This window comes from Protobothrops mucrosquamatus, unplaced genomic scaffold, assembly GCF_001527695.2.
Source record: "Protobothrops mucrosquamatus isolate PMUCROS unplaced genomic scaffold, P.Mucros_1.0 scaffold141, whole genome shotgun sequence".
In the NCBI taxonomy this organism is placed as follows: Eukaryota; Metazoa; Chordata; class Lepidosauria; order Squamata; family Viperidae; genus Protobothrops; species Protobothrops mucrosquamatus.
In genome coordinates, this window is record NW_015386507.1 from 529,788 (window position 1) to 551,871 (window position 22,084).

Below are 22,084 nucleotides of genomic sequence, written 5' to 3' on the forward strand. Positions count from 1 at the left end.
GCCCTGCGGAGACCCCTCGCCTTGCCTGCCCAAGGGGCAGAGGACCCCCGCCCAGCGCCTGCCCTCCCCTCCCCCGTTCGCAGCGCAGAAAGAGCCACAGCCGGAGGGAGGATTTTGGTTCTTTATCAAGAGATGAAATGCAAAGGCCACCACTGATCCCTGGGGGGGGGGGAGCTCCCTTTTCCACAGGGAAGTCGGGGAGGGGATTATATACAAATGCAAGCAAACTGGACGAGAAAATCAAGTTGCAAACAGGAGCCGCGGCGTCCTGGCCTGCCTCTGCCCCAGCGGCCACCAGAGTAAGCCCTGTGGAAGCATCCCAAGCCTAGCCAAGGGGGGGCGAGGGGGGGGAGGGGGACAAAAGCAGGCAGTGCCTCTGCCTGGGGAAGGGGGAAAGCCCCCCCCCCACTCCTGGAGCCAGCAGAGGCCCCACCCCGGAGGAGGAGGAGGAGGAGGAGGAGGGGAGGCGGCCCAGGCCTCTGTGGGTGCCCCCTGCCCAACCGGATGAGCTGGGCCATTAAAGTGCTTCATTAGTTAATTACTTAAATTGCCATTACAAAAGAATAATTAAAGCAAAATATACACAGCTCCCCTCTTGGTTGGTGGGAGAGAAAATTCTAGATATACATCCAGGTGAAGCCCAAAGCTGGGGGCCAGCGGGGGGGGGGAGGGAGGAGGGAGACCCCACCCCAGAGAGCAGCCAGTCTCCCCCCTCAAGGACTCCAGAGAGCAAAGAGGAGCAGGCGGGGGGGGCATGTGGGGGGGGGCATACTGTGGTGCCCAGATCACAAGGGGGGAGGGGAGAGAAACAGAAGAGGGCCAGAAGGTTGAGTGTGTGGGTGAGAGAGTAAGGGGTGTGTGTGTGTGTGTGTTTGTGTCATTTGTTCCATCATCATCATCCTTCCCCCCCCCCTCGCAGTTGGGATGAGGGGTGTTCTTCCTCCACTTCAAGACAGCAAGTCTTGAAGTTGGGGGGGCTGGGATCATGGGGAGGGGCTCTGAGGGCCCCCTCCCCTCCCCGCCTTCCCCACGGGAATGTGTGGGTGGCCTTGGGGGGGAGGAAAGGGAGGCGGGGCCCCTGAGGCAGGGCCCCGATGGATCTGATGGCCGAAGGGGGGGGAGAAGGCCTGAACCCCCAGACCCAACGATCCCGCGAGAGAGGAGAGAGCGCTAGCCCACCGGGGTCTGGTTTGCCCTGGAGGGCTCAAAGGAGCCTCCCCCTCCCCCCTCCCCAGAAGGCCTGTGCCCCCATCCCACCGGCTGCCCTCCCTCCTGGAGACCCTCTGGATCCTCCGGCCGGAGCAGGGCCAGCAGCGGCCTTCACCAGTTCATGATGCAGTTCCTGTTCAGGGTCATGAAGTAGACCTGGCTGCTGCCCCCGGAGCGCACGGAGGCGAAGAAGACCTGCGGGGGGGGGGGGGAAGGAGAAACGGGGGTCAGAAGGTGGGTCGGACGCCCCTGCCTGGTGCTGCAGGGGCATCAAGAGCCCCTTCTCCACCCCCAGCCCCACTCCGGTGCCAGGCTTTGCCAAAACCACCCCCACCCCACTCCCCATGGCCGAGGGTCTTAGCCAGGCTGGGCGCCCAGAGGGACCCACCTTGTCGTTGCGTTCGCACAGGAACTTCAGCCGTTGGGCCCGCTTGTGCATGAAGACGCCATCCAGGTGCCCCGTCTCCACCGAGCGGATTTCGATGGCCTTCTCGCCCCAGCCCATGATCTGATTGGAGCAGATGTACGCTGGGGGGGGGAGAGGAAAGGGCCGGACGTGGGTGGGGGGCTCCCTGCTGAGCAGCTCCCCCCCCCGGCTCGGACTCTGTGGCTTGAATCCGTATTCAAAGCAAAGAAACGGGGACCCCCCCGAAAAGAGGCAGGCGTCTGGTGGAGCTCCCTGTGCCCCCTCCTCCCCAGGCCCTGCCCCAGAGAAGGAAAGGGGGGGGAGCTCTTCAACCTCTAGCAGGCAGGAGGCAGCCCTGACCGAGGGGGGGGGTAAGGCTGGGGGAGGGGGGGCTTCCAGAGCCTTGGGAAGGGGGGGCACCAAGTTTGGGCAAAAGCATCCCGGTTAGCAAGAAAGGCTACTTCCACCGTTTCCTGCTGGACCGATCCTGCCGGGCTCTGAACCCCAGGAGAACTCAGGACGGGAATACCTCTGAGAGGAGAGCAACGTTTGTGCCGGGCTTTTCTGCAGCCCCCTCCCCCCCCCGCTCTGGGCTCTGATCCAGGCAGCCTCCCCCCTGGCGTCCGAGGGCCTCTGGGCGGCTCCCTTGGGGCTGAGACCCCCCCAGACTCACCCACGGAGGTGGGCATCTCCCCCCACTGCAGGACCACGTCCTTGATGATGCGCCCGTAGGTGTTGACGTAGACGCCCTCGTCCTCGTAGCAAAGCAGCATCTCCATCCCGTCCGTGTTGGGCAGGAAGACGATGGCGTGTGGGGTGATCTGGGACTGGATCTGGGGGCCCAGAAGGAGCGGCGGTCAGCCCCACCAGGGCAGCGTTGGGTGGGTGGGGGGAGATGGGCTCCGGAGAGGCTCCCTCCCGCACTCACGTGGACCGGGATGTAGATGTCGTAGTTGTTTCCGGAGTCCACATCAATGGCATGGAATCCGGCACACGAGCCGTAGATGACCTTCAGCCGTTGCCCTTCCTCCACCGTCAGCTCCACCAGCAGCGGCCGGTGCGGCAGGTCGGCGAAGGACTGCAGGGCACAGACGGAGGGGGAGGGGAGTGAAATTACCACAGCTGCCGGGGGATGGGGGAAGGCAGAGGACCCTCCGCCCCACAGCCCCTCCGCCCCGTACCTTGAAGGCCATGAACTTGTGGTAGGGTTTGGGGGCCCAGGCGTAGACCTCCACTGAGCTCTTCAGCGCGATCACCAGGAACTTGATCCGCTCGTACTTCACTGTGGGTGACAGGGATCCCCGTCAGGGCCAGGCCCTCGGAGGAGGCCCCTCAGAGGACAGCGGCACCAGCCCCCCCCGGCCCGCCTCCCCGGGGATCTCCCGTTGCTCAGGGGAGGTCAGAGAACCCCCTGGTCCTGCCACATCCCAGCCCCTGCTCACCCACGCGGTAGTGGAGGCAGCCCTCCAGGTCCCCCACGGTGGTCCAGCCTTGCTTCTTCTCCACTTCCGGGTCGTTGTGCAAAATCTTGTTGCGCAGCCAGGAGAGGTAATAGACCCGCAGCTTGTTCCTCTTTCCTGCAGGGGCAGGGGAGGGGGGAGGGCAGGGAGGGGGTCACGGAGCCGCCACGAGGCAGGCAAGGAGGGAGCAAAGGGCCCAAGGGGAGGGGCCGGCTTCGGGGTCCCCCACCTCCAGCGCCCGGCAGCCCCTAACCTGAGATGGTGGTCAGCAGGTTCAGACCCTCCAGGACGTCCATCTGCTGGAAGCGCCGGCGGTTGATGAGGCCGTAGACCTTGCCCTGCCCGCTGCGGTCCAGCAGCATCAGCCCGTTCTCAGTGCCCACCAGCAGGTTGACCCCTGTGTGTGTCGGGGGGGGAAAAGTGTGTGTGTGTGTGTGAGAAGCGGTGTCCTGCCTCCCCGGGGACCCCCTTCCCGCCTCCCCTTCCAGCTCTCTCACCCCAGAGGGCCGCGCAGAGGATCTCCGAGCCGAAGCGCTTCTTGTACTTGCGGATCTCCGGGGCGTCACTGTGGGGCCTTGTGTTGGCAGGGTTCACGTTGACCACGGAGCCCTTCCGGGCCTCCAGCTGCAGCTGCTCCAGCCGCCCGGGGTCGAAGGCCGCTAGTCGGGGAGGCCAAGGGGGAGGGTCAGCGGGCGCAGGGAGCGGGAGGGCGGCCCTGCTGGGCAGATGGCCCTGGAAACCTCACCCGAGTGGCCCCCTCAGCCGGACAGGAGGGCAGAGACAGGAGGGAAACGACCTCCGGGAGAGCCTCGGGCCTCTCGCAGCCCTCCGGGTTCAGGCATTCAGCCCACCGGCAGGCCTGGCAAGAGTCCCCGGGCAGCCCGCCCCCCCCCCTTCGGCACCAAGGCCAGGGCTGGTTCTGAAACTGCCTGGCCAAGCGGGCGCCCATCTCCTCCTGCCAAGAACCTCCCCCCCCACTCACCCGTGATGGGGATGGTGTCTCCTCCCCCAGGGGAGCTTTGATAGATGCCCAGGTCCACAAACATGGTGAAGGAGCTCTTGCCCGGAGCCTTGACCAGCCCCCGCGACTGGTACTGCGGGCAACAGAGGGAGGGGGGGAGAGAAAGGTCAGTCCAGGGCCGTTCCCGGAGGGCAGAGCGGCTCTCACCCCCTGCACACTCTCAGCCAAGGTGGCCGGTGCCAAGGGAGCGGCCGACGCCAAGGACCCTGGCAGGTGAACCCTGGCTCTGCCCCAGGGCCCTCCTCCCGCCCCTGGGGACCCCCACCCACTCACGTCAGAGGCCACCTCCTTGGTGGGAGAGGAGGATCCGTTGCTGCTCTTGGCTTCCGTGGGAGAGTGGCTGGGCTGAACCACGTCAGGCAAGTTGGTGTAGCCGTTGCTGTCGCTGTGCAGGAGGCCACGCTCCTCCTCGGGGGTCTGGAGAGGGCAAAGAGGGGGCTCAAGGCCGGGTCAGGCCAAAGACGAGGTGCCCCCCCCTCCCTCCGCTTACACCGCAGCCCACCGGGCATAATTAGGGCTTTGCCAACAGGGATGGGCAGAGCCAACGGCCCTCCCGACTGGCAGTCAGGAGCAGCCCCTGGCCCTGCGAGTTCAGGGCCGGACCCCCGTAAGGGGAAACTGGGTTTCAAGAAGGAAGGGGCAGAAGCCTTGCTTGTCTGTGGGAAAGGGGGGGAGGTGCCACTGCCCAGCGACATGAGATAAAAGGGCGAGAGCTGCAGCTGAAGGCCGGGAAGAGGAAGCCGCTTCGAGAGACGCCCTCACTGCCCAGGCGGGAAAAAGAGGCCGGGGGGGGGGTTCTGCACTTCCAGGCTGGGGAGATTCCCTCCTTGGGGGGCTGCTCACCCGCTGCACCAGCATGGTGCCCTCGCCGTAGGAGCTCTCGGAGCCCCCGCTGCCACCCGTCAGGTCCTCCACGTCGTGCACCACCATGGTGCTCACCGAATCCGTGTCGCCGTCCCTGCAGCCGGAGGAAGCGGGGCGGAGCGTCAGGGGCCGGAGGAGGCCATGCGCCCCGGGAGGCCGGCAGAAGAGAGGCGGAGGGAGCGCCCCCCTGGCTCCTCACCTGGCCCCGGGGGTGCTCGTGCCAGGCTCCGAGTGCTCCCCCTCGCCCGCCTCTTCCTCCTCCTCCTCCTCCTCCTCTTCCTCGCTGGAGTCGACCTCTTCACTGGAGGAGGAGTAGTCCAGGGCCTTCTTCAGCGGCTTGGGGGCCGCCTCCTCCGGGCGCTCCTTGAGCAGGACGAAATTCTACGGGGGGGGGGAGAGGGAGGAAGGTCCAGACATTGATAAAAGCAGCAAACCGTTGGGGGTCTGGGGGGAGTGTCCAATTCCTCCCCTGCCCCAGGAACCTCCGCCCGGCGGCCAAGAACCTTGCTGGGAGAGCAGAGCGGGCACCCCGAGGGCTCAGCCACCCCGTGTTGCTGACAGGAAGAGGGGCAGGGCTGATCCCCTCCCCAGGGCACCTTCCCCGGACGAAGGGCTCAGCAGGCCAGGCTGGGAGCGACATAGGAAAAAGAAAGGGGGGCAGCAGGTCCCTGCAGCCCCCAAAGCTTTGCCAGGGGCAGGAGAGGCAGAGGGTGTGTGTGGAGGGGTGGGTGGCACTAACCTCACCAATTGCCCGCTTATAGCTCTGAGTCATGCAGAAGGAAAAAGAAAGAAGGGGGGGAGGAACAGGTTAGGCTGCACCTTGCCCCCCCCGTCCTCCCCCCCCAGCCAGGAACCACGGCTGCTGCCTCCCTTGGCAGCACCAGGGGCAGGAGACAAGGGGGGGCGTTTCCTCTCTCTCCCCCCCACCCCCAAAGCCTCCTTCTGCATTTCCACCCCTGCTTGGCCAAACCCCCAAATTCCTCTCAGCCGGTCCCTGGGCGCCCCCCCCCACCGAGGGTGCCTTCCCTGGCACGGCTGCTCCTTGTCCGGGGTTCTTGTCACCCCCCCCCAGCTTTTCAGCAGGAGCCCCCCTCAAGCCCCCCCCGCTTCCTACTCACGGCTGGTCTCCCCGGCCGCGAGCGATGGTCGTCCGCCTTGGCCTTCCTGCCTTGGGACAGGATGGGGGAGCCCTCCAGCTTCAGGGGAGCTGCAGGAGAGGCGGGGGGGGGGGAGGCAGGCCAAGTTGGGCACAAGCAGAAAGTTTGCTGCCCGCTTTGCCCGTCCTCCCAGCCAGGGAGCACGAAGGGGGGGAAGCCCTGCAGCCGAGTGGGGCTTCAGAACTCAAAACGGGGGTCGGACACATCTGGAGCCAGGCCTGGAGGAACCGCCCATCGCTCCTGCAGACCTCTATCCTCCCCCCCCCCGTCCAAGGAAGACCCCGAGTCCCGCCTCACCTGCCACGCGGTTGCGCTCCAGGGAGCCTGCCTGGGGCAGGTTGGCGGCCCCCGACTGCAGCAGGCTGTCCCCGCGCTCCCAGCCGGGGTCACTCCTGCGGAGGTCGGGGTTGCTGCCGGGAAGGAGGGAGACGCTGTGCTCAGACTGCCCGCCCCACCCCGCCCCACCCCAGCGGTGGCAGCAGAAGCAGCGGCGGCGGCAGCACCCAAGCCTCCCCCCCCAGGCAGGAGAAACACCAGCAAGCCCACCAGCAGCCCCGGCAGGAGCAGCGGATCCATTACCTACTGGTGTTTGGCCCGGAAGGGTTCCGGCCAGCAAGTGAGGGGAGAGGAGGGGCTGGCAAAGGGCTCCCCCCCTGGGGCCCCTTCTCCAGCCGGCTCTGCATGTGGATGTGCCACGCAGACTTGCTACGGGGCCTGTGGAGGGGAGCACAAGCACGTCACGGGACTGCCGGGGTGGGGGGGGGGAGGGATCCAGGAGGCCGGAAGCTGAGCAGAGGCTCCAGGAGCAGAGCTGGTGCCGCCCGGCGCTGAGGGTGCGCCTCCTTGTGCCCCACAGCCCTCCAGCCCCACCCACCCACCCACCCCCTGGGCTCCCAACCCACCCACCCACCCCCTGGGCTTCCCCTCCTTCTCTGAAGCCGGGTCACCCGCCGCCTCCCACCGAGGAGCCAGTGGCTCAGCCACAGGACGATGCCAGCCTCCTGCCCACAAGCCAGCCTCGCAGCTGTCCGGCCCAGCCAGACTTCCCTCCCACAGCCTGTCCAGGGGCGGGCATGGCAGGGAGGACCCCGCACAAGGCTGGCAGGGAGGACTCCGAACAAGGCAGCAGCACAGACAACGGGGAACAAGGCTCTTCCGCTCTCCGCTCCTACTCCCCACAACAGGCAGCTGTGAGGCAGGATTACCCACCTGGCTCGGACAGCGTGGACCGGCCGCGTGCTGCTGCCGCCGGTCACTCCACTCGTGTTGAGGGCGGTTGCTATGGAGGACGTCCGCTGGGGCACCTGGGGGGAAGGAGAGGGTGAGTCCCCTGCTGAACGCCCCCCCCCTTTGCCAAGGATTTGAGGGGAACTGTCAGGAAAGCGCTCCCCTTACGGGAACGGCCTGCCCCTCTCCCCCTGCCCCCTCGTGCTGCAACAACCAGGGGCTCGGAGAAACCCTGGCCGGGCAGCAGGAAGGGGAGGGAGGGGGCGCTGGTGACCCACGGGATGGGGGGGTCTCTCGCTCTCGGCCCAGCTCAGCCCACCTGGACGCCCTGGGGCCGGCCGCCCGTCTTCCCGTTCCGCCCCAACGGATTACCTGGGGAGGGCCATCGGGGTCCATTTTGACCCAAGGTCCTCGCTGGTCGGCAGTCGGCCGGGAGGGCTGTGGGGCAGGCCCCTCGGAAGTGGGGTCAGAGTTCTGCCGGATCATGCCCCCGCGAGGAGGGGGCGGGGCGGAGGAGGAGGCGGAGTCATGGACAGGGAAGGCAGCCATGTTCTTGCTGGGCTGGTCCTGCAGCGACTGGGAGCGGGGGACGGGGGCAGCGTATGGTTTGAGCGGGACGCGATGGGCCAGGTGGCTCTGTGGAGGGAGAGGCCGTGCGCAAGGGGTCACGGAGGGGGCCCTGCTTCCCGGGCTGGTGGGGCTGTGGGAGGAGGGGGGGCACGCCTGACACCCCAGCCCCTCCCTTGGCTCAGCTCCCCAGCCCCTCTGACCGGGCTGAGGAGTCTCCCTGGGCCCTTCGCCTGGGGAGGCAGTGGCCCTTCGCCACTGGCAGGCAGGGGGTGAAGGGGGGCAGAGGGCAGCCGATGGGAGAAGCAGCCGATGGCAAGAAGCAGCTGGGATGGGGGAGGAGGAGGAGGGGGGAGCAGAGCAGAGGTGGGGAGAGGGGGGAGGGCGCCCACCTTGTGCTGCCCCTCCTGGGGCTCGACAGGGCGCTGCATGGGGGGCGTCTGTGAGGACGAGGCCAGGGACCCCGGCTCGGCACAGGGCTGGGCGGAAGAGTCTTGCCCGGTGCCCCCCAGCTTGGCCTTGGCGGCCAGCGAGGGCGAATTCTCCCTGTTGACGCAGCTCCGCTCTTCCACCTGCGGGCGACAATGAGCTGGCCCACTGCCCCTCTGCCACCTTCGGCCCCTCCCTGCTGCCCGCCCGGGCAGTCCCCCCAGGGGGAGGGCTCCTGGGGTACCTCGCGGGCCCAGGGGGGCTTCTCGGGGGCGGCTGCGCTGCTGCGGTTGTGGTGGTAGAGGGGCTTCGGTTGCTGTTGCTGCTGCTGCTGCTGCTGTTGCTGCTGCAGGGACTTGAGGTAGGCGTGCTCCTGCTGGAGCTGCCTCTGCAGCCGCTCTGACTGCCGCTGCTCCTCCAGCTGCTTCCGCTTGTACTCCTGCAGGGGCGCACAGGGGAGGCTGGCAGGATGGAGGGGGGGACGCGGCAGCCCCCGCCCAGCAGGCAACCCCCCCCAGCTGCTCCCACCTGCCTTACCAGCAGCAGGGCCTGTTCCTGCAGGAGCTGCTGCTGCAGGATCTCCAGTTGCCTCTGCTCTTCCTCCAGCTTGTGCCGGATGTACTCCTGGGGGGGGGGAAGAGGGGGCAGAGCAGGTGGTGAGGAAGGGGCAGCAGAACCCCCTCCCAAGAGCAGCAGCCTCTGGCCTTCCAGCTCGCCTCAAGCAGGGAAGCAGGAAGGCCCCACCGGTGGTCCCCCCGCCACTGCCGGCGCCCCACCTGCTCCCGCTCGGCCTGCCGGCGCTCCTCTTCCCGGCGCATCACTTGCAGGTCCTCCAGGCGCCGCTGGTGCTCCTTGCCCTGCAGCTTCCGCTGCTCCCGCTCTCGGCGCTGCTGCTGTGGACAGACGAAGGGGCAGCGGGCAGCTGAGTGGGCGTGGCGAGCCAGGGGGGGCGCTCGCCACCACCGGGGCCGGCCCTGAGATAGCAGGGGATGGGGGAGATTGCCACGAGCCCGTCCCACCTCCTCGACTCGCCGCCGCTCTTCCTTCTGCTCCTCAATGCGGCGCTGGCGCTGGTGCAGCAGGTGCTTGATGTGGGCTTCGGAGTCGCGGTGCTGGGCGGCCAGCTGCTGCTGCAGCTTCAGGGCCTCCGAGTTGCTCTTGTTCTCCTGCTGCAGGCGGAGGAACTCCCTCCGTAGGGTGGACTCCCCGGGGACGTTCATGATGGAGCTGGGGGGGGCAGAGGGAGAAGGGGGGGGTCAGTCAGCTGTCAGAGTGCCAAGCGACACGCCTGGCACTCCTTCCCCAGAGGGGACCAGCAGACCCCGCCTCTCTGCCCTCCGTACCTCGGCTCTCCTTCCTCACCGCGCCCATCATCCTCTTCCTCACTGCCGCTGTACTCGTACTCCGTCTCGTCTGCGGGAGGGAACAGCAAGAGGCAGCCCAGTGCAGGGCAGAACCCGGAACCCACCCCCACCCATCCCGGAGCCAGCTCCCCACCTCACTCACCCTTCTCCCCCCTCTTCTTGCGGGTGCGGTCGATGTGGTCCTTGAGCTGGATGCGGACCTGCCGCTCGGTGGGCTGGTCGCGGATGAAGGGGAACTTGAGCAGCTGCTCCGTGGGGGGCCGGTTGGGGTAGGCTTTGATCAGGCAGTTGTCGATGAAGTCGATGAACTTCTTGGACCTGCCCCAGAGTGGGAGGAAGAGGCTGCGGTTACCCTGCTCCCCACCCCCTCCATGTCCTGAGGGGCAGGCCCCAAACAAGGGAGGCTGGCATGCCCGTCACCCGTGAGCCCCACTCAGGCTCTCCCAGAGCCAGACAGCAAGTGGGGTAGCCCTCCTGGAAGACTCTCCGTCAGGCATGGTGACCTCGACCAGATTCTGTGATGGGAGCAGCCCCGGGAGAGGTCTCCCCCTTGCTCGCATGCTCCCCCACCCCTTCAGAAGGAAGGAAACCAGGGGCTTCCATCTTGGACAAGACACAGGAGTCCCCGAGTCGCCCCCCTCCCCCCATCGTCCCTTGTTGCCTCTTCGCTGCCCAAGGGGAGCACGTACCATTTCTTGGACTTCAGCTTGGGTGGGGGATTGCGCGGGATCAGGAAGAGAGCACGCATGGGATGCATGTCGCACAGGGCTGCAAGAGGAAGAGAAGTGAGCAGAGCAACGCCAGGGCTGACGGGCCCTCCCTAGAGAAAATCAGGTGCCCCAGGATGCTGCCCCAGACACTCACGGGGGGCTCCTTCGGCCATCTCAATGGCAGTGATCCCCAGGGACCAGATGTCGCTCTGCAGAGGAAGGAGGGAGGGAGGGAGGGAGGGAGGGTGTCAGACTCCCTTTGTAGTGAAAGGCAGAGTTTACTAAAAGCCAAGAGGGTTACAATAAAGCAAGTTCCCTCGCCAAACTTTCCTGGTTTCCCTGTCCAGTTCCTCTCCTCCCCTGGTCCCTTATTGTCCAGTTATCTTTGAATAAATTGTTGACAGGCTGGTTGGTGAGTCCCAGGCTTTGACCTTGAGATCTTCTTGTCCCTGGAAGGACCGATGCGCCTGCAGCCTTCCCTCCCCCCGTCCAGCTCCCTCCCCTGCATGGTTCAAGGCCGACTGAGTGCTAAGCTCAAGCGTCCGATGGCAGTTCTGACGGAGGGAAGAGTGTTGCTGACCCACAGCCCAGCCAGCCATCTCTCCTTCTCCCTCCCGCTCCTCCTAGGTCTCATTCCTCCCCCGGCCACTCTGACACACAAGATGACCCACCCACCCACCCCCTGGCAGGTTTACTGGAGACCTACTCTGTAGTCGTACGTGGCATCAGGATTTTCATCACAGGCGATCACCTCCGGTGCCATCCAGTAAGGGGTGCCGATGAACGTGTTCCGACGCCCCACCGTGCGGTCCAGCTGGGCACTGACCCCGAAGTCGACTGCAGAAAGCAGAGAGAACGAGAGCAGCTTCACCCAAGGTGCAATTTCTGGGGTGACGGGACCCAACCTGCCATGGCCGGATGGCTTCCCTGGCCAGCCCTGGGCCTCTGCGAGGGCGGGGGTCCCGGAGGGGCTGCCTCAGGCCCCTGAGGGATCCAGAAGGTCCCCAGAGAGTGCCTGGCAGCAGGTCCTGCCTCACTCCCAGAGCGGGTCAGAAGCAGTGAGACCGTTGGCGGAGTTTGCTCCGGCAGGGCCTCTACCCAAGTTGGTGGGGAGCCGAGGAAAACAAAGCAAGTTAAGAACCGGCAGAGGAACGTATTTGTAGCTCTGGGCTCAAATGAGGGGTCCCTGGTGCTCTCCGAGCCGGGCTGTTTCCTTGCGCACCATGTTATCCAGTTTGGGTAAAGAACCGTCTGCACGAAGACAACGCGGCTTGGAGGGTACCCAGGTCTCCCCGGGTTAAAAACCACCTAAAGCAACAGCGTCAAACCCCGCAAGGGAGGGGGGGCACCCGGAAAGAGTTGAAGTCTCCTCTGTGGGGCTCAGAGGGCAAAGTGCTGCTTCTTCTCTGGACTGGCTGCGCCTGCAGGTGCCCAGCCACCAAGGCTCCTCCGATTCTTACTTTACACCAGGGGTGTCATGTGATATGTCGTGACATATCGCGACTTTTTTTTTCCATCGCCGGCAATCGGGTGGGCGCAAGTTTGCTATGATGCATCCGGCCCGCTTTACAGCCTCTGCGGCATGGCCACAGGAGCCCCCATCCCAGGAGCCCCCATCCCCAGGGATGTCTGGGAAACCAAGTCCAGGTTGAGAAGAGGGTCTGTTGCAATTCCACACACACACACACCCCACACACAGGCACCTGCGACCTACCTGGGGCAGAGGCCTTCCCAGGAGCGCTCCCCAGTCAGGCAGCCCTCTCCCCACAGGTGCACCCAGCCCTCCCTCCCTGTTACTCCAGAGCTCCCTCGCAGCAGAGCCGGCAGCCCACCTACCCAGCTTCACCTCCGCGTTCTCCGTGAGCAGCACGTTCTGCCCCTTGATGTCCCGGTGGATCACCTTGTGCGCGTGGAGGTGAGCCAGTCCCTGGTGGGGGGCAAGAGGGGGGAGGTCAGGCCTTGTGCAGGGGAGGGGAGGAGAGGGGGGTTTGCAGGTCTGGCCCTGCCCGCCAGAGGCCCCACGGGAGCCCTCACCCGGAGGATCTCCCGGCAGACGTAGGCGATGCAGTCTTCCTTCAGCGCGTTGCCCTTAGTGTTCTTCACCAGGTCCGTCACGGAGCCGGCACCGCAGAACTCCATCACAAGCTGGAGAAAAGGGGGGGAGGTGGGAGGTGAAGGTGGGCAACGTCGTAGCCCGGCCGGCCAACCTGCTGCTCTTGGGGACCCTCTCCCTCGCCTCACCCAGAGCTGGTCGTCATTCCCGGGGGGGCTCTTCTTGACGAAGGCCCCATAGTAAGTGGCGATGTTGCGGTGATGGGAGTACTTCTTCAGCATGTTGATCTCCTGCTTGATCTCCTCCTCTTCATCCTTTTTGGGGGGAGGGGGACAGAGTCAGGGGGGGCATTCCCCTTGCCCCACAGAAGTGCACAGCCATCCTCCGATGCGCGCCCAGCAACCCAGCCACCCCAGGAGCCCCCCCCCAGCTGTCTCAGGGCGGCCCTCCCCGGCCTTCTGGCTCCAGAGGGAGGGAAGGACACCTACCTCGGTGACATCCATGACCTTAATGGCAGCCAACTGCCCCGTCTTGACATGGCGGCCCTGGCAGGGGAGAAAGCAGGGGAGGAGGGAGTCAGCCACTTCCTGACACCGAGGACAATTAGCCAGTGGAAGAGCCTGCCACCAGAAATCGTGGGCGCTCCATCCCTGGAGGTTTTTAAGAAGAGGCTGGACGGTCACTTGTCTGAGATGGCGTAGGTCCTCCTGCTTGAGCAGGGGGCTGGACTAGAAGACCTCCAAGGTCCCTTCCAGCTCTATTCTACTCAGATGGCAGGTGCCCCTCTGCCCTACCCAGGAGGAGGAACTGCGCTTGGCTCTGGCAACATGGGGCTGGCGACCCCCCCCCAGCGCTGAATCTCGAGGGAAGAGCCGGCCTCCCTTTGGAGGCCCCTGCTGCGCTGAGAGCTCCTGGTGCCAGCAGAGGGAGCCCAGGAGTCATCCTGGCCTGGCTCTCCCCCCCCCCCCCCGTGCCACCTTCCAGGGCTGCCCAGCGCCATGGGGAGGGGGGGAAGGGTGGCTCTACCTGGGGGGGGGACAGCTGCTTCCCACCCTGCCTCTTTCACTGTGGAAGAGATCAGCAGAGCGGCACTGGGACAGGAAAGGAGGGAGGCTGGCGGGATGGGACTCCAAAACATGCCCCCGGGTCCCTGTTGTTTTTAAGCCCCCCCCTGCTCCATGGGCACCCCTGCTGGACCCCGAGGTCAAGCTCACACGGCCGAGGGAGGGACCCCGCATGCTGGGTGGGCAGAGCACCAAGGGCTGGCTGGAGGGGAGGCCAAGCACAGCCTTTTCTCTCCCCCTTCACGGGGGGGGAGGAGGGTCTGAGCCCCCAGGCTCTCATCTGCACCCCTCTTCACAGCCAGGCTGCCCTCGACTCAGGAAGGGCAGCCATCGCTGCAGAAAGAGGGAAACATCCCCCCCCCCAGCTCTGCACCGCTGGGCAGCAGCCTCACTCCTGCTCAGAGCCCACCGGTTGCCCCCCCGTCGGAGGAGAGCCAGGGGGCGATTTTCCAGAGCCCCCCCTGCCCTCAGCCGTGTGTTGGCATTGTCTTCTCTGCCACATAGCCTGGCGTGGGCAGCCGTTGCTTGGCAACCGCCTTCCGCTTCCTTTCAAGGGGACCAGTGCTGGAAAGGCCCCCCCCTCCCCTGAAGTGTGAAGAGAACGATCTGGTACACCTCCTCCCTGCCCCCACCCCGCCCCCACCCCGGCAGGGAAGGGGGGAGAGCTGCAGCCGCCCACCCCCACCACGTTCCCAAGGGAGACCCTCCCCCCTGCCGCTCAGGCCGTAGGCAGCACCCCCAGACAGAAAAGGCCCCCCAGGCTCCCCTCAGGGCTGCAGGGAGGCCAGTGAAGCCCCCCCCGAGCAGGGAGGCCCCCTCCCCACAGGGTGGGAGGCCTGAGCACAAGGAAGCCCAAGGCCGGCCCGGCCCCCTCCTCTGAGGGCCCAGGGGGCAGCCAAGGAAGGGGCAGCCCCCCCACCCAGGAGACCCTTTCAGGCGGGGGGGACCAGCCGGTGTCCCCCCATCACAGGGGGTCCTGAAAGGCCCGGCCTTCTCCCAAGGCAGCCCCAAGGAGAGGAGGGAGCGTCTCACTAACAAGGCTCCCTCCCCTCCCCCCTCCAGGGAAGTGGGGCACGAATTAACATCTGTATCTGCCCTTGAATAATGAGGAGGATGAAACGTCCCCACCCCAAATCCCCCCCCACTCGGTCACTCACCTTGTAGACCTGCCCGTAGGTCCCATTGCCCACCACCTCCACCAGCTCAAAGATGCCGGCAGGGTCCTGCGGAAGGAAGAAGGGGCCGGATGAGAGCCTGGCAGCTGCCCGGAGGTCGAGGGCACCCCCTGCCCATCAAAGCCTCGGCCAAGGCGGGCCTCGCTCTGCCGCGGGTGACCCATTGCTGGGCAAGGGGGGGGACCATTGCTGAACCCCACAGGATGGTCTGGCTCTGCCAAAGTTTCCCCCCCCGCTCAGGAAGCTGGAAAGCGGTGCTCGGGGACACCCCCCCACGCACACACACACTATCAAATGTCAATGTGGCCCCCCAGCATAACAGATGTGTGTCTGTGAGAGGGGCGCAAGACAGCTCTGAGCTCCCTACACGAAACCTAAGCAGCCCCCCTCCCCAGGGTCTTGTGCATCTTATTCTAACAGGCCTCACTACTCCGTGCCCCCTTGCCCGTCCCCCCATCCCCCGGCTACATGCGGAGGCCCATCCAGGAGCCCTGGTGCTAAAGATGGGGGTTGCCCCAGAGCGGACGCCGCCCTCTGCCCTGGCCTCAGCCCCCAAACCCGTTCTGCCCAGGGCGCCTCTTCCCCTCCTCCCTCCGGGTGCAGCCCAGGGACTCCCTCTCCTGCCCCCCCTGGGCACCCCTCGGCCACGCCGGCCTTTGCCCGAGGGCAACCAGGGAGGGGCCAGCAGGGCTCTGTCCTGCCACGGCTTCCTGCGGCCCCAGTTCGCCTCCTGCTGCTTCCTCCAGGCTCTGCTCCCCCTCATCCGTCCCCACAGCTGCCCCACTTTCTTTCTTGTCCCTGGCGGAGCTCTGCCTAAAATCTAGGGTAACGGCCTCCTGTACTGGTGGGCCAGATCCCCCAGGACGGGTATTAATAGCCTCTGCTCAGAACGAGGGGCGAATCCAGGCCGGGCTCCTCTGAGGAGCCGCAGGGCACAATCGGCCGGAGAAGCCCAAAGCCACAACCTGCCCCCACCACGTTCCTCTCCAGGACTCTCGGCTCAGGAAGGCTGGTGGGCCCTGCGCCTGGGGGGGGGCGCCCTGAACCCAGGGCATCAAAGCCGAGCACGGAGCCTGGGCAGCTGCTGAGAAGGGAAGGAGAGAACCAGCACAATAGCGAGTAGGGGGGGGGTCCCGTGGTTGCTGGCCGTGGGCTCTGGGCCAGGGAGGGAGACTCTCCTGCCCTTAACCGAACCCCAAAGAGCGCCCCCCCGATCAGGGAGCCCCCTGCTCCTCCTCCCCCCCCAAAGGTCTACGCTGAGCCCGGGAGCCCCAGCCTTGGCCAGAGGGCTGCTCTCTTCTTCCTTCCCCCATCCCAGCCTGTGGACCCCCCCCCGCACGTACACAGGTAGGATGGGGGCTGCCCCCCTCTTCTGAAGCCAGGAAAGCGCTCCAGAACCCCCCCATTTTTGCAGGGGTGCAACGGCCAGTGTGCCATCGCAGAAAGCAGCCAAAGCCCCCCAAACTCACAAGGCCAGCCGAGTCCTCTCAGCACCCCATCTGTCCTGGGGGGCATCAAGAAAAATGGCTGCTTTTTGCTCCTTTGACAGGCAGCTGCCCTTGGGCACCAGCCCCCCCCCCATAGGGACCCACGCCCCGAGAAGGAAGGGGCTTTCTGACACCCCCTCCCCAGTCCCCTGACCCATCCCCTGCTGAGCCCCCCAAAGGGGAAAGAGCAAGGGAGCTCAAGCGAAGGGGGGAAGCTGAAGGTTACTTTGGGGGTGGGGGGGAAGAGAAGGGGGGGTCAGTCCCTTGCAGCCTCTGTTCAAAGGTGGAGGAGGATGGGGAGCCAGCTCAACCCTCTCACATGGGGGGGTGTTTGGGGGGTGGCTGTGAGTCAGCAGGGAGACCAAGGAGGACCTGTGCTAACAGCTGCCCCCCCCCACGGCTCCCTCCAGGCTCCCTCCACAGGCACAGCCCACGCCAGGCAGGGGGGGGGGAATCTGCTGGAGACAGTCAGAAAGGCCTGTTCACCTGCAGTCAGTCGGCAACCGAACGGGGGGGGGGGACCATGGCGGGAATTCATCTGGGTCTCTCGCAGCCCCCGCCCCACTTGTATGCAAACCAGGCCTTCCACAGGGAAGGAGGGAAGCTGCATCCTTCTTCCAAGGCAGCCCCCCAAGGGGGGGGCCAGTGCCAGGCCTTGGGGAGGGGGGGGGAAGGCGAGAGAGGGGCTCCCTCGGCCTTCCTGGCAGATGCCGGGATGAGGAATGGCGCCCGCAGCGTGGAAGGCAACCTTTGCTCCAGTAAAGCGGGCACGGCCAGCTCCCCATCCCCACCCAGTTCAGTTCTGCAGATGGCAGGCCGCCGTGCCAACCCTGGGCCGGCTCTTCCGGGCTGCCACCTGCTCTCTTCCAGGGTCCAGAGCAGGGAAGGACCGGGGCCTTCCCAGGCTCTGCATCCCCCAGGTCAGCTGCCCCCCCTCAAGGGAAGGGACTGGGCGGCCGCTTCTCACCCACAGAGGGGGGCTCCCCCAAGACCCTCCAGGGCTCCTGCCTCTTCAGAGAGGCTGCAAATCGGGCCCGGGTGGGGGAGGGAGCCTGCCTGCCTCCGCCCCCACTGAGGCTGCCTTCATCTCCATGGCAGCCTTCTTGGGGGGGGGCAGCTCTGGCTCAGCTCAGCACTGGGGCCAGGACTGCCTGTCCCCGGCTGCTGCAGCAGGGAAATTTTGGGGTGGGGGGGGTGGAAGAAGAGCCGTGGCGTACGAGCTTCCACCTCCCATCATGAAGGCTGGACTGGAGGCTGCCTCGATTTCCCCAGGCAAGCCAATGGCCAGTGGAGAGAGGGGAGACGGTTAGGGGGATTAAAGAAGGGGTTTACATCCACCTGCCCCACCAGCACCGCTTCCCCTTTGGGAGCCTCAGGAATTTCAGCCCAGCCCCCTGGCCATAAAACTAATCCTGGGGGGACTCATCAACCATGCTGACCCCCCTCCCACCCCAACCCTGCAGCTCAGTCTGCCAGTAAGACCCCACCTCCCCTCCCTGGCTGAGGGGGGCAGCCAGGAAGTGCCCGATTCCTTCTCTCCTCACCTCCTCTGACCTTCGCAAGGCCTGGGCTGGCTGGCAGAGAGCCGGGGGGGGGGGCTTCCTGGGGAGGGGGGAGGCTTGGGGCATGTCACCCTGCCCAACGCTGGAGCCACAGATTCTGCTTCCTTTGCAGCAGCAGCAGCTGGCCCTCGGGCCCCTTGCCGCTCCCTCCCCAGGAGGTGCCAGGCCAGCCCTTGGGCAAGACGGGGGCACGGGACGCCCACCGGCCGGCCGCCCTTGTTGCCCAGCCACACAGATGCCGCAGTTCAAACGACCACCTGTGGCTGGAGGCCATGCCACCGTGCTGAGCAGGCCACCGTGGCCCCTTTCACCTGCGCAAGGCCGGCCAACCGTGCGGGGCTTGGGCGGCTGTCCACCTCCTGGGTGGGTTGGGAAGAAGAGCCTGTGGGCCTCCTGCGGGCAGTGCCCAGAGGCATCTGGGAGCCTGTCTTGCGTTCCCACACATCAGGGGTGAAGTCCTGCCAAGGTCAGAGGTTGGAGGGGGAAATCCACCAGAAGCAAGGCCAGAGGGGCTGGGGGTCCAGCCTGTATCAGGGGCCTCCTGTCCCGTCTCTCCCCCCCCCCCGAACAATTTCACAAGGACCAAAAAATGGCTCTAACCCATACCACATAGGCTGTGAGGGAGGCTTCCATTTCAGGACCATCAGCTGGGAGGGAGGGAGGGAGGGAAGGAAGGAAGGAAGGAAGGAGGGAAGGAAGGACGGAAGGAAGGAAGGAAGGAAGGAAGGAAGGAAGGAAGGAAGGAAGGAAGGAAGGAAGGAAGGAAGGAAAGAAGAAATGAAGGAAGGAAGGAAGGAGGGAAGGAAAGAAGGAATGAAGGAAGGAAGGAAGGAAGGAAGGAAGGAAGGAGGGAAGGAAAGAAGGAAGGAAGGAAGGAAGGAAGGAAGGAAAGAACAAATGAAGGAAGGAAGGAGGGAAGGAAAGAAGGAATGAATGAAGGAAGGAAGGAAGGAAGGAAGGAAAGAAGGAAGGAAGGAAGGGGCTTCCTTCGTTTTGTGGGGACAGAGCCCCGAGCGATGGAAACAGCAGCAGCCTTGTCAATGTGCCTTAAGCCAGAGCGAAGAAAAGGGCCAAGGAGGAAGAGGAGGAGGAGGAGGAGGCCTTGGGAAGCCTGACCAGGCTCCTGCTGTGGGGGAGGGGAGGGGTGGGGAGGGCCAGGTCCCCATTTCAGGGCCTCCCCACCCACCCCCTGCAGCCAGTGATCCTCCCACAAGGTGCTTATTCACCCACCAGGCCGGGACAGACAGAAAAGCCGGTCTGGGCAGGTCCACCCTCCACAAAGAAAGTTGCCCCACCCTCCACACCTCCTGCCAGGCGGGGGAGCCCGAACCAGCCGAGCAGCCCCGGTGGCAGCAGCAGCCAGGAGGGAGCCGGCCAGCCTGCCCCACCTCTGGCAAGCGCCTGGGAGCCGGTGTCCCTGGGCTTCCAAGACTGGCTGCCCTGCCGCCAATGGGCAGGTGGGCCGAGCGCCACTGGGCCCCTCCGAGGCCCGCTACAGGAGTGGCCCACCAAGTGGCCCAGCAGGGAGGCTGGTCCCCAGGGCAGGAGGCCCCCCTCCCCCTCCCGGCTGCAGGACACGGACGCTGGGGCGCCCTTCACCCGCTCGGGGCTTGGCGGTGAGCCGTCCGGAGGGCAGCCACCTGGGCAGCCTGGCCGAGCACGCGGCAGGGACTGCCGGATCCAGGGGAGAGGCGCTCGCAGCGTAGGCAAGCGTGAAAGGGGGGATTGTGATTCGATTAAGGCCAACATGCTGCAGTCAACAAGTTCTCCCTAGCAACAAGCAGGCATGGTGGTGCTGCTAGCCAGCCCAGCACCCAGGTCCCCCTTTTCAGACCGTCTGGGAGGCCGGCCGAAGGGAGCAGCCGGCATGGGCCCTCCCGAAGCCTGAGCCACCGAAGACCCCCCAGCGCTGGGCCTGCAGAGATAACAGCGGCTCCTCTCTCCCCCCCCAAAGCAGAAGCACCTCCCTCTCCTCCCCCCCCCAGCTTCCATCAGAGAGCAGGTGCAGCGTGCAAAATCAGCCCCCCCCAAGTGTTCCTAATTAATAGGATGGGAAATTTCCATCCACGGCCATTTAATCAGGCCAGGAGCCCACGACAGGCGGAGGAGGTGCCCTCTTGGGACAGGAGAGGAAAGCAGGGCAGAGGGAGGGAGGGAGGGCAGGCCGGCCTCTGTGGGGAAGCTCAGCCCCTCCACAGCAGGGATCCAGGCAGGCACCCCTTCTCCAGGGGGGGGGCTGCCCTGGACTACCTGGAGGGTCAGAAGGGGCAGCAGAGCAGGCCTCTCCGCCTGTGAAAGCAGAGCAAGGCTGTCCCACGGGTGCCCCAGTCGCTCTAAAGGACGCCCCACTCCCAAGTGGGAACTCCGGAGGGGGGGAACACTCCCTAAGGCCAGGGCCCCCCAGATAAATACTCGTGGCTCCCCCCAACTTTCTTTTAAGCCAAGCAGCTCCAAGTAGGGCTGGGATACCCCACTCGCTACAGTGGGGGTGGGTGGGATGGGTGGGGGTGTTAACAGAACGGCCCCCCTTCCCTCCTTTGAAGAGCCACAATCTGACCCTGGACCGGTCACACGAAGCCCCCGCCCTGAAGGCCAGCCACGGGAAAGGGGAGTGTGGCCAGGGGTCGGTCCCCACTGCCGCCTCTCCCCTCCAGCTGGGACGGGGCCTGTCCAGGCGGGGCAACCGGGGCCCCACAAGCGAATGGCAGCCAAAGGAGCCCCTCTCCCCACTCCCCAGGCCCCCCAGCATCCTCCCTTCCGACCCCGGAGAAAGCCCGGCACGCCTGCCCTCCGCCACCCGTCTGGGGGAGGTCAGGGTCCCAAGAAAAGTCCCCCGGCCGCTCCTCTTTCCCCGGGGGGGGCTCAGGGCCCGCAGCTCCAGCTGTGGCACTTCCTCCCACACCTGCGCGGCTTCTCCCCCCCCCCGCCCCCCCCAGGGCCGCAGAGGCCAAGGCCGCCTTTCCAGGCCCCGCTCCCTTCGCTTCTGGGCCGGGATCCCCGTGGCGGGGAGGGCGGCTGGATGCCAGGCGCCGGGGCTCTCCGACGGCCAGAGACCGGGGGCCCAGGCCGGCTGCGCAGTCGGCCTCTCGGCTCTGCCTTCCGGGCCTGCTTCCCCGGCTCTCCTCGGGTGGGAAAGCCGGGGGGGGGGAGGCGAGAGGACAGCCCCTTCCAGGGGGGACCCGCCTGGGCCGGGCAGACCCCGAGGCCCGCTGCAGACGGCCGGAGGGAAGGGCCGAGCGCTCTCCCCAGAGGCTGCCCGCTTCCCCCCCCCAGGGACGCTGCCCGGGGCCCGGGCTGGGCTCTCTGCCCGGCTGCCTCCTCGGAGGGGCCCGGCCCGGCGCCTGCACCGCCTCCCGCTCCCACCCTGGACCGGGGGGGGGTTCCGGGGGCCTCCCCTGCCCCACGGGGCCCAGCTGGGATGGCTGCTGTTGCTCTTACCGGCTGCCCCCCCCGTCCTGCTGCGCCTCCCGGAGGCGAAGCGCGGCGCTCCGGGCGGCCGGAGGAGCAATCAGGCCGGGCGGGGGGGGGTCGGTGGCTGAACCCCCCCCGGCAGGCGCTCTCCTGCCCGGTCGAACCCCGCGACCCCCTCCCCGCCCCCCCCAGACAGCGCGTCTCCTCCGACGAGCCTCCCCCCCCCCGGTCCGGCTGGGCTCCAGGGTCCCGGCGGCGGCGCGACCCTCCCNCTTCCGCGGGGCAGGGGCCGCGGGGCTCCGTCGCTGGGGGTCCGCGGCGGAGGCGGCCTGGGCCGGGCAGACCCCGAGGGCCGCGGCGCGGGAGGCGGAGGGCGCCCCACTCACCCGCAGGGCGGAGAGGTCGATGTCGTCGAGGCTGCGGGCGGGGGCCGGGTCGGCCATGGCGGCGGCGGCGTCTTCCTCCTCCTCCTCTTCGTCCTCCGCGCTCGGCTACGGGCCCATCGCGCTGCCTGCCCGCCCGCCTGTCCGCCCGTCCGGCCGAGGAAAGCAGCGAGCGACCCTCCGAGCGCTCCGACACAGCGGCGCCCTGAGGAGCGGGCCACCGCACTGCGCACGCGCGGGGGTCTGGGGGGCGGGGCCTCCGGTCCAGCCTTCGCGGAGCTCTTTCGCCGCCGCGGCGGCGCTCCGCCCTCCCTTCGAGGGAGGGGGAGGTCGAGGAGGAGCGCGCGCAGGCGAGCATGCGTGGAATCGCTCGTCGCTCGGCAGCGGACGGAGCGGCTCTAGGGCACTTCCGGCGGAAGACGGTCATCGGGGAAGAGGCGCGGTGGCCCCACGTGCCGGGCGGCGGGTCGAAGCGGGGGGGAGCGCTTAGCGCCCGGCGGACCCCGGCCCACATTTCCCCCCCCCCAATATATCA

The 22,084-nt window shown here is 66.6% G+C and overlaps 1 protein-coding gene across 2 annotated transcripts; it reads right to left on the reverse strand.

The window, feature by feature from the left end:
• Positions 1-1,320: 1,320 nt before the first annotated feature.
• On the reverse strand, positions 1,321-21,609 carry MINK1 (misshapen like kinase 1). Of its 2 annotated transcripts, XM_015813181.1 has the most exons (32): positions 21,553-21,609; positions 14,689-14,754; positions 12,956-13,012; positions 12,656-12,781; positions 12,449-12,559; positions 12,251-12,341; positions 11,121-11,251; positions 10,569-10,623; positions 10,394-10,472; positions 9,847-10,022; positions 9,684-9,753; positions 9,360-9,567; positions 9,117-9,233; positions 8,585-8,779; positions 8,304-8,483; positions 7,717-7,980; positions 7,327-7,421; positions 6,415-6,527; positions 6,079-6,167; positions 5,700-5,723; positions 5,160-5,341; positions 4,940-5,054; positions 4,370-4,513; positions 4,005-4,169; positions 3,573-3,705; positions 3,329-3,472; positions 3,058-3,192; positions 2,797-2,897; positions 2,544-2,693; positions 2,289-2,448; positions 1,598-1,737; positions 1,321-1,404 (listed from the first exon to the last, which is right to left on the reverse strand). In XM_015813181.1, the coding sequence occupies exons 1-32, from the start codon at positions 21,607-21,609 to the stop codon at positions 1,321-1,323; spliced, it is 3,957 nt and encodes a 1,318-aa protein (XP_015668667.1). The 2 variants fall into 2 exon arrangements, with proteins under 2 accessions (XP_015668667.1, XP_015668668.1); XM_015813182.1 differs by lacking the exon at positions 5,700-5,723.
• Positions 21,610-22,084: the final 475 nt, after the last annotated feature.

What these genes read in the sequence shown, in the direction of transcription:
- MINK1 (XM_015813181.1), bottom strand. Translation starts at nt 21,609, where the DNA reads ATGGCCGACCCGGCCCCCGCCCGCAGCCTCGACGACATCGACCTCTCC. An exon ending in AAGCTGAAGTCCAAGAAATG is followed by an intron (nt 10,023 to 10,393) that starts GTACGTGCTCCC and finishes ACTCTGGGGCAG; the next exon opens with GTCCAAGAAGTTCATCGACT. An exon ending in AGCCCCCCTGGGCCCGCGAG is followed by an intron (nt 8,484 to 8,584) that starts GTACCCCAGGAG and finishes TGTCGCCCGCAG; the next exon opens with GTGGAAGAGCGGAGCTGCGT.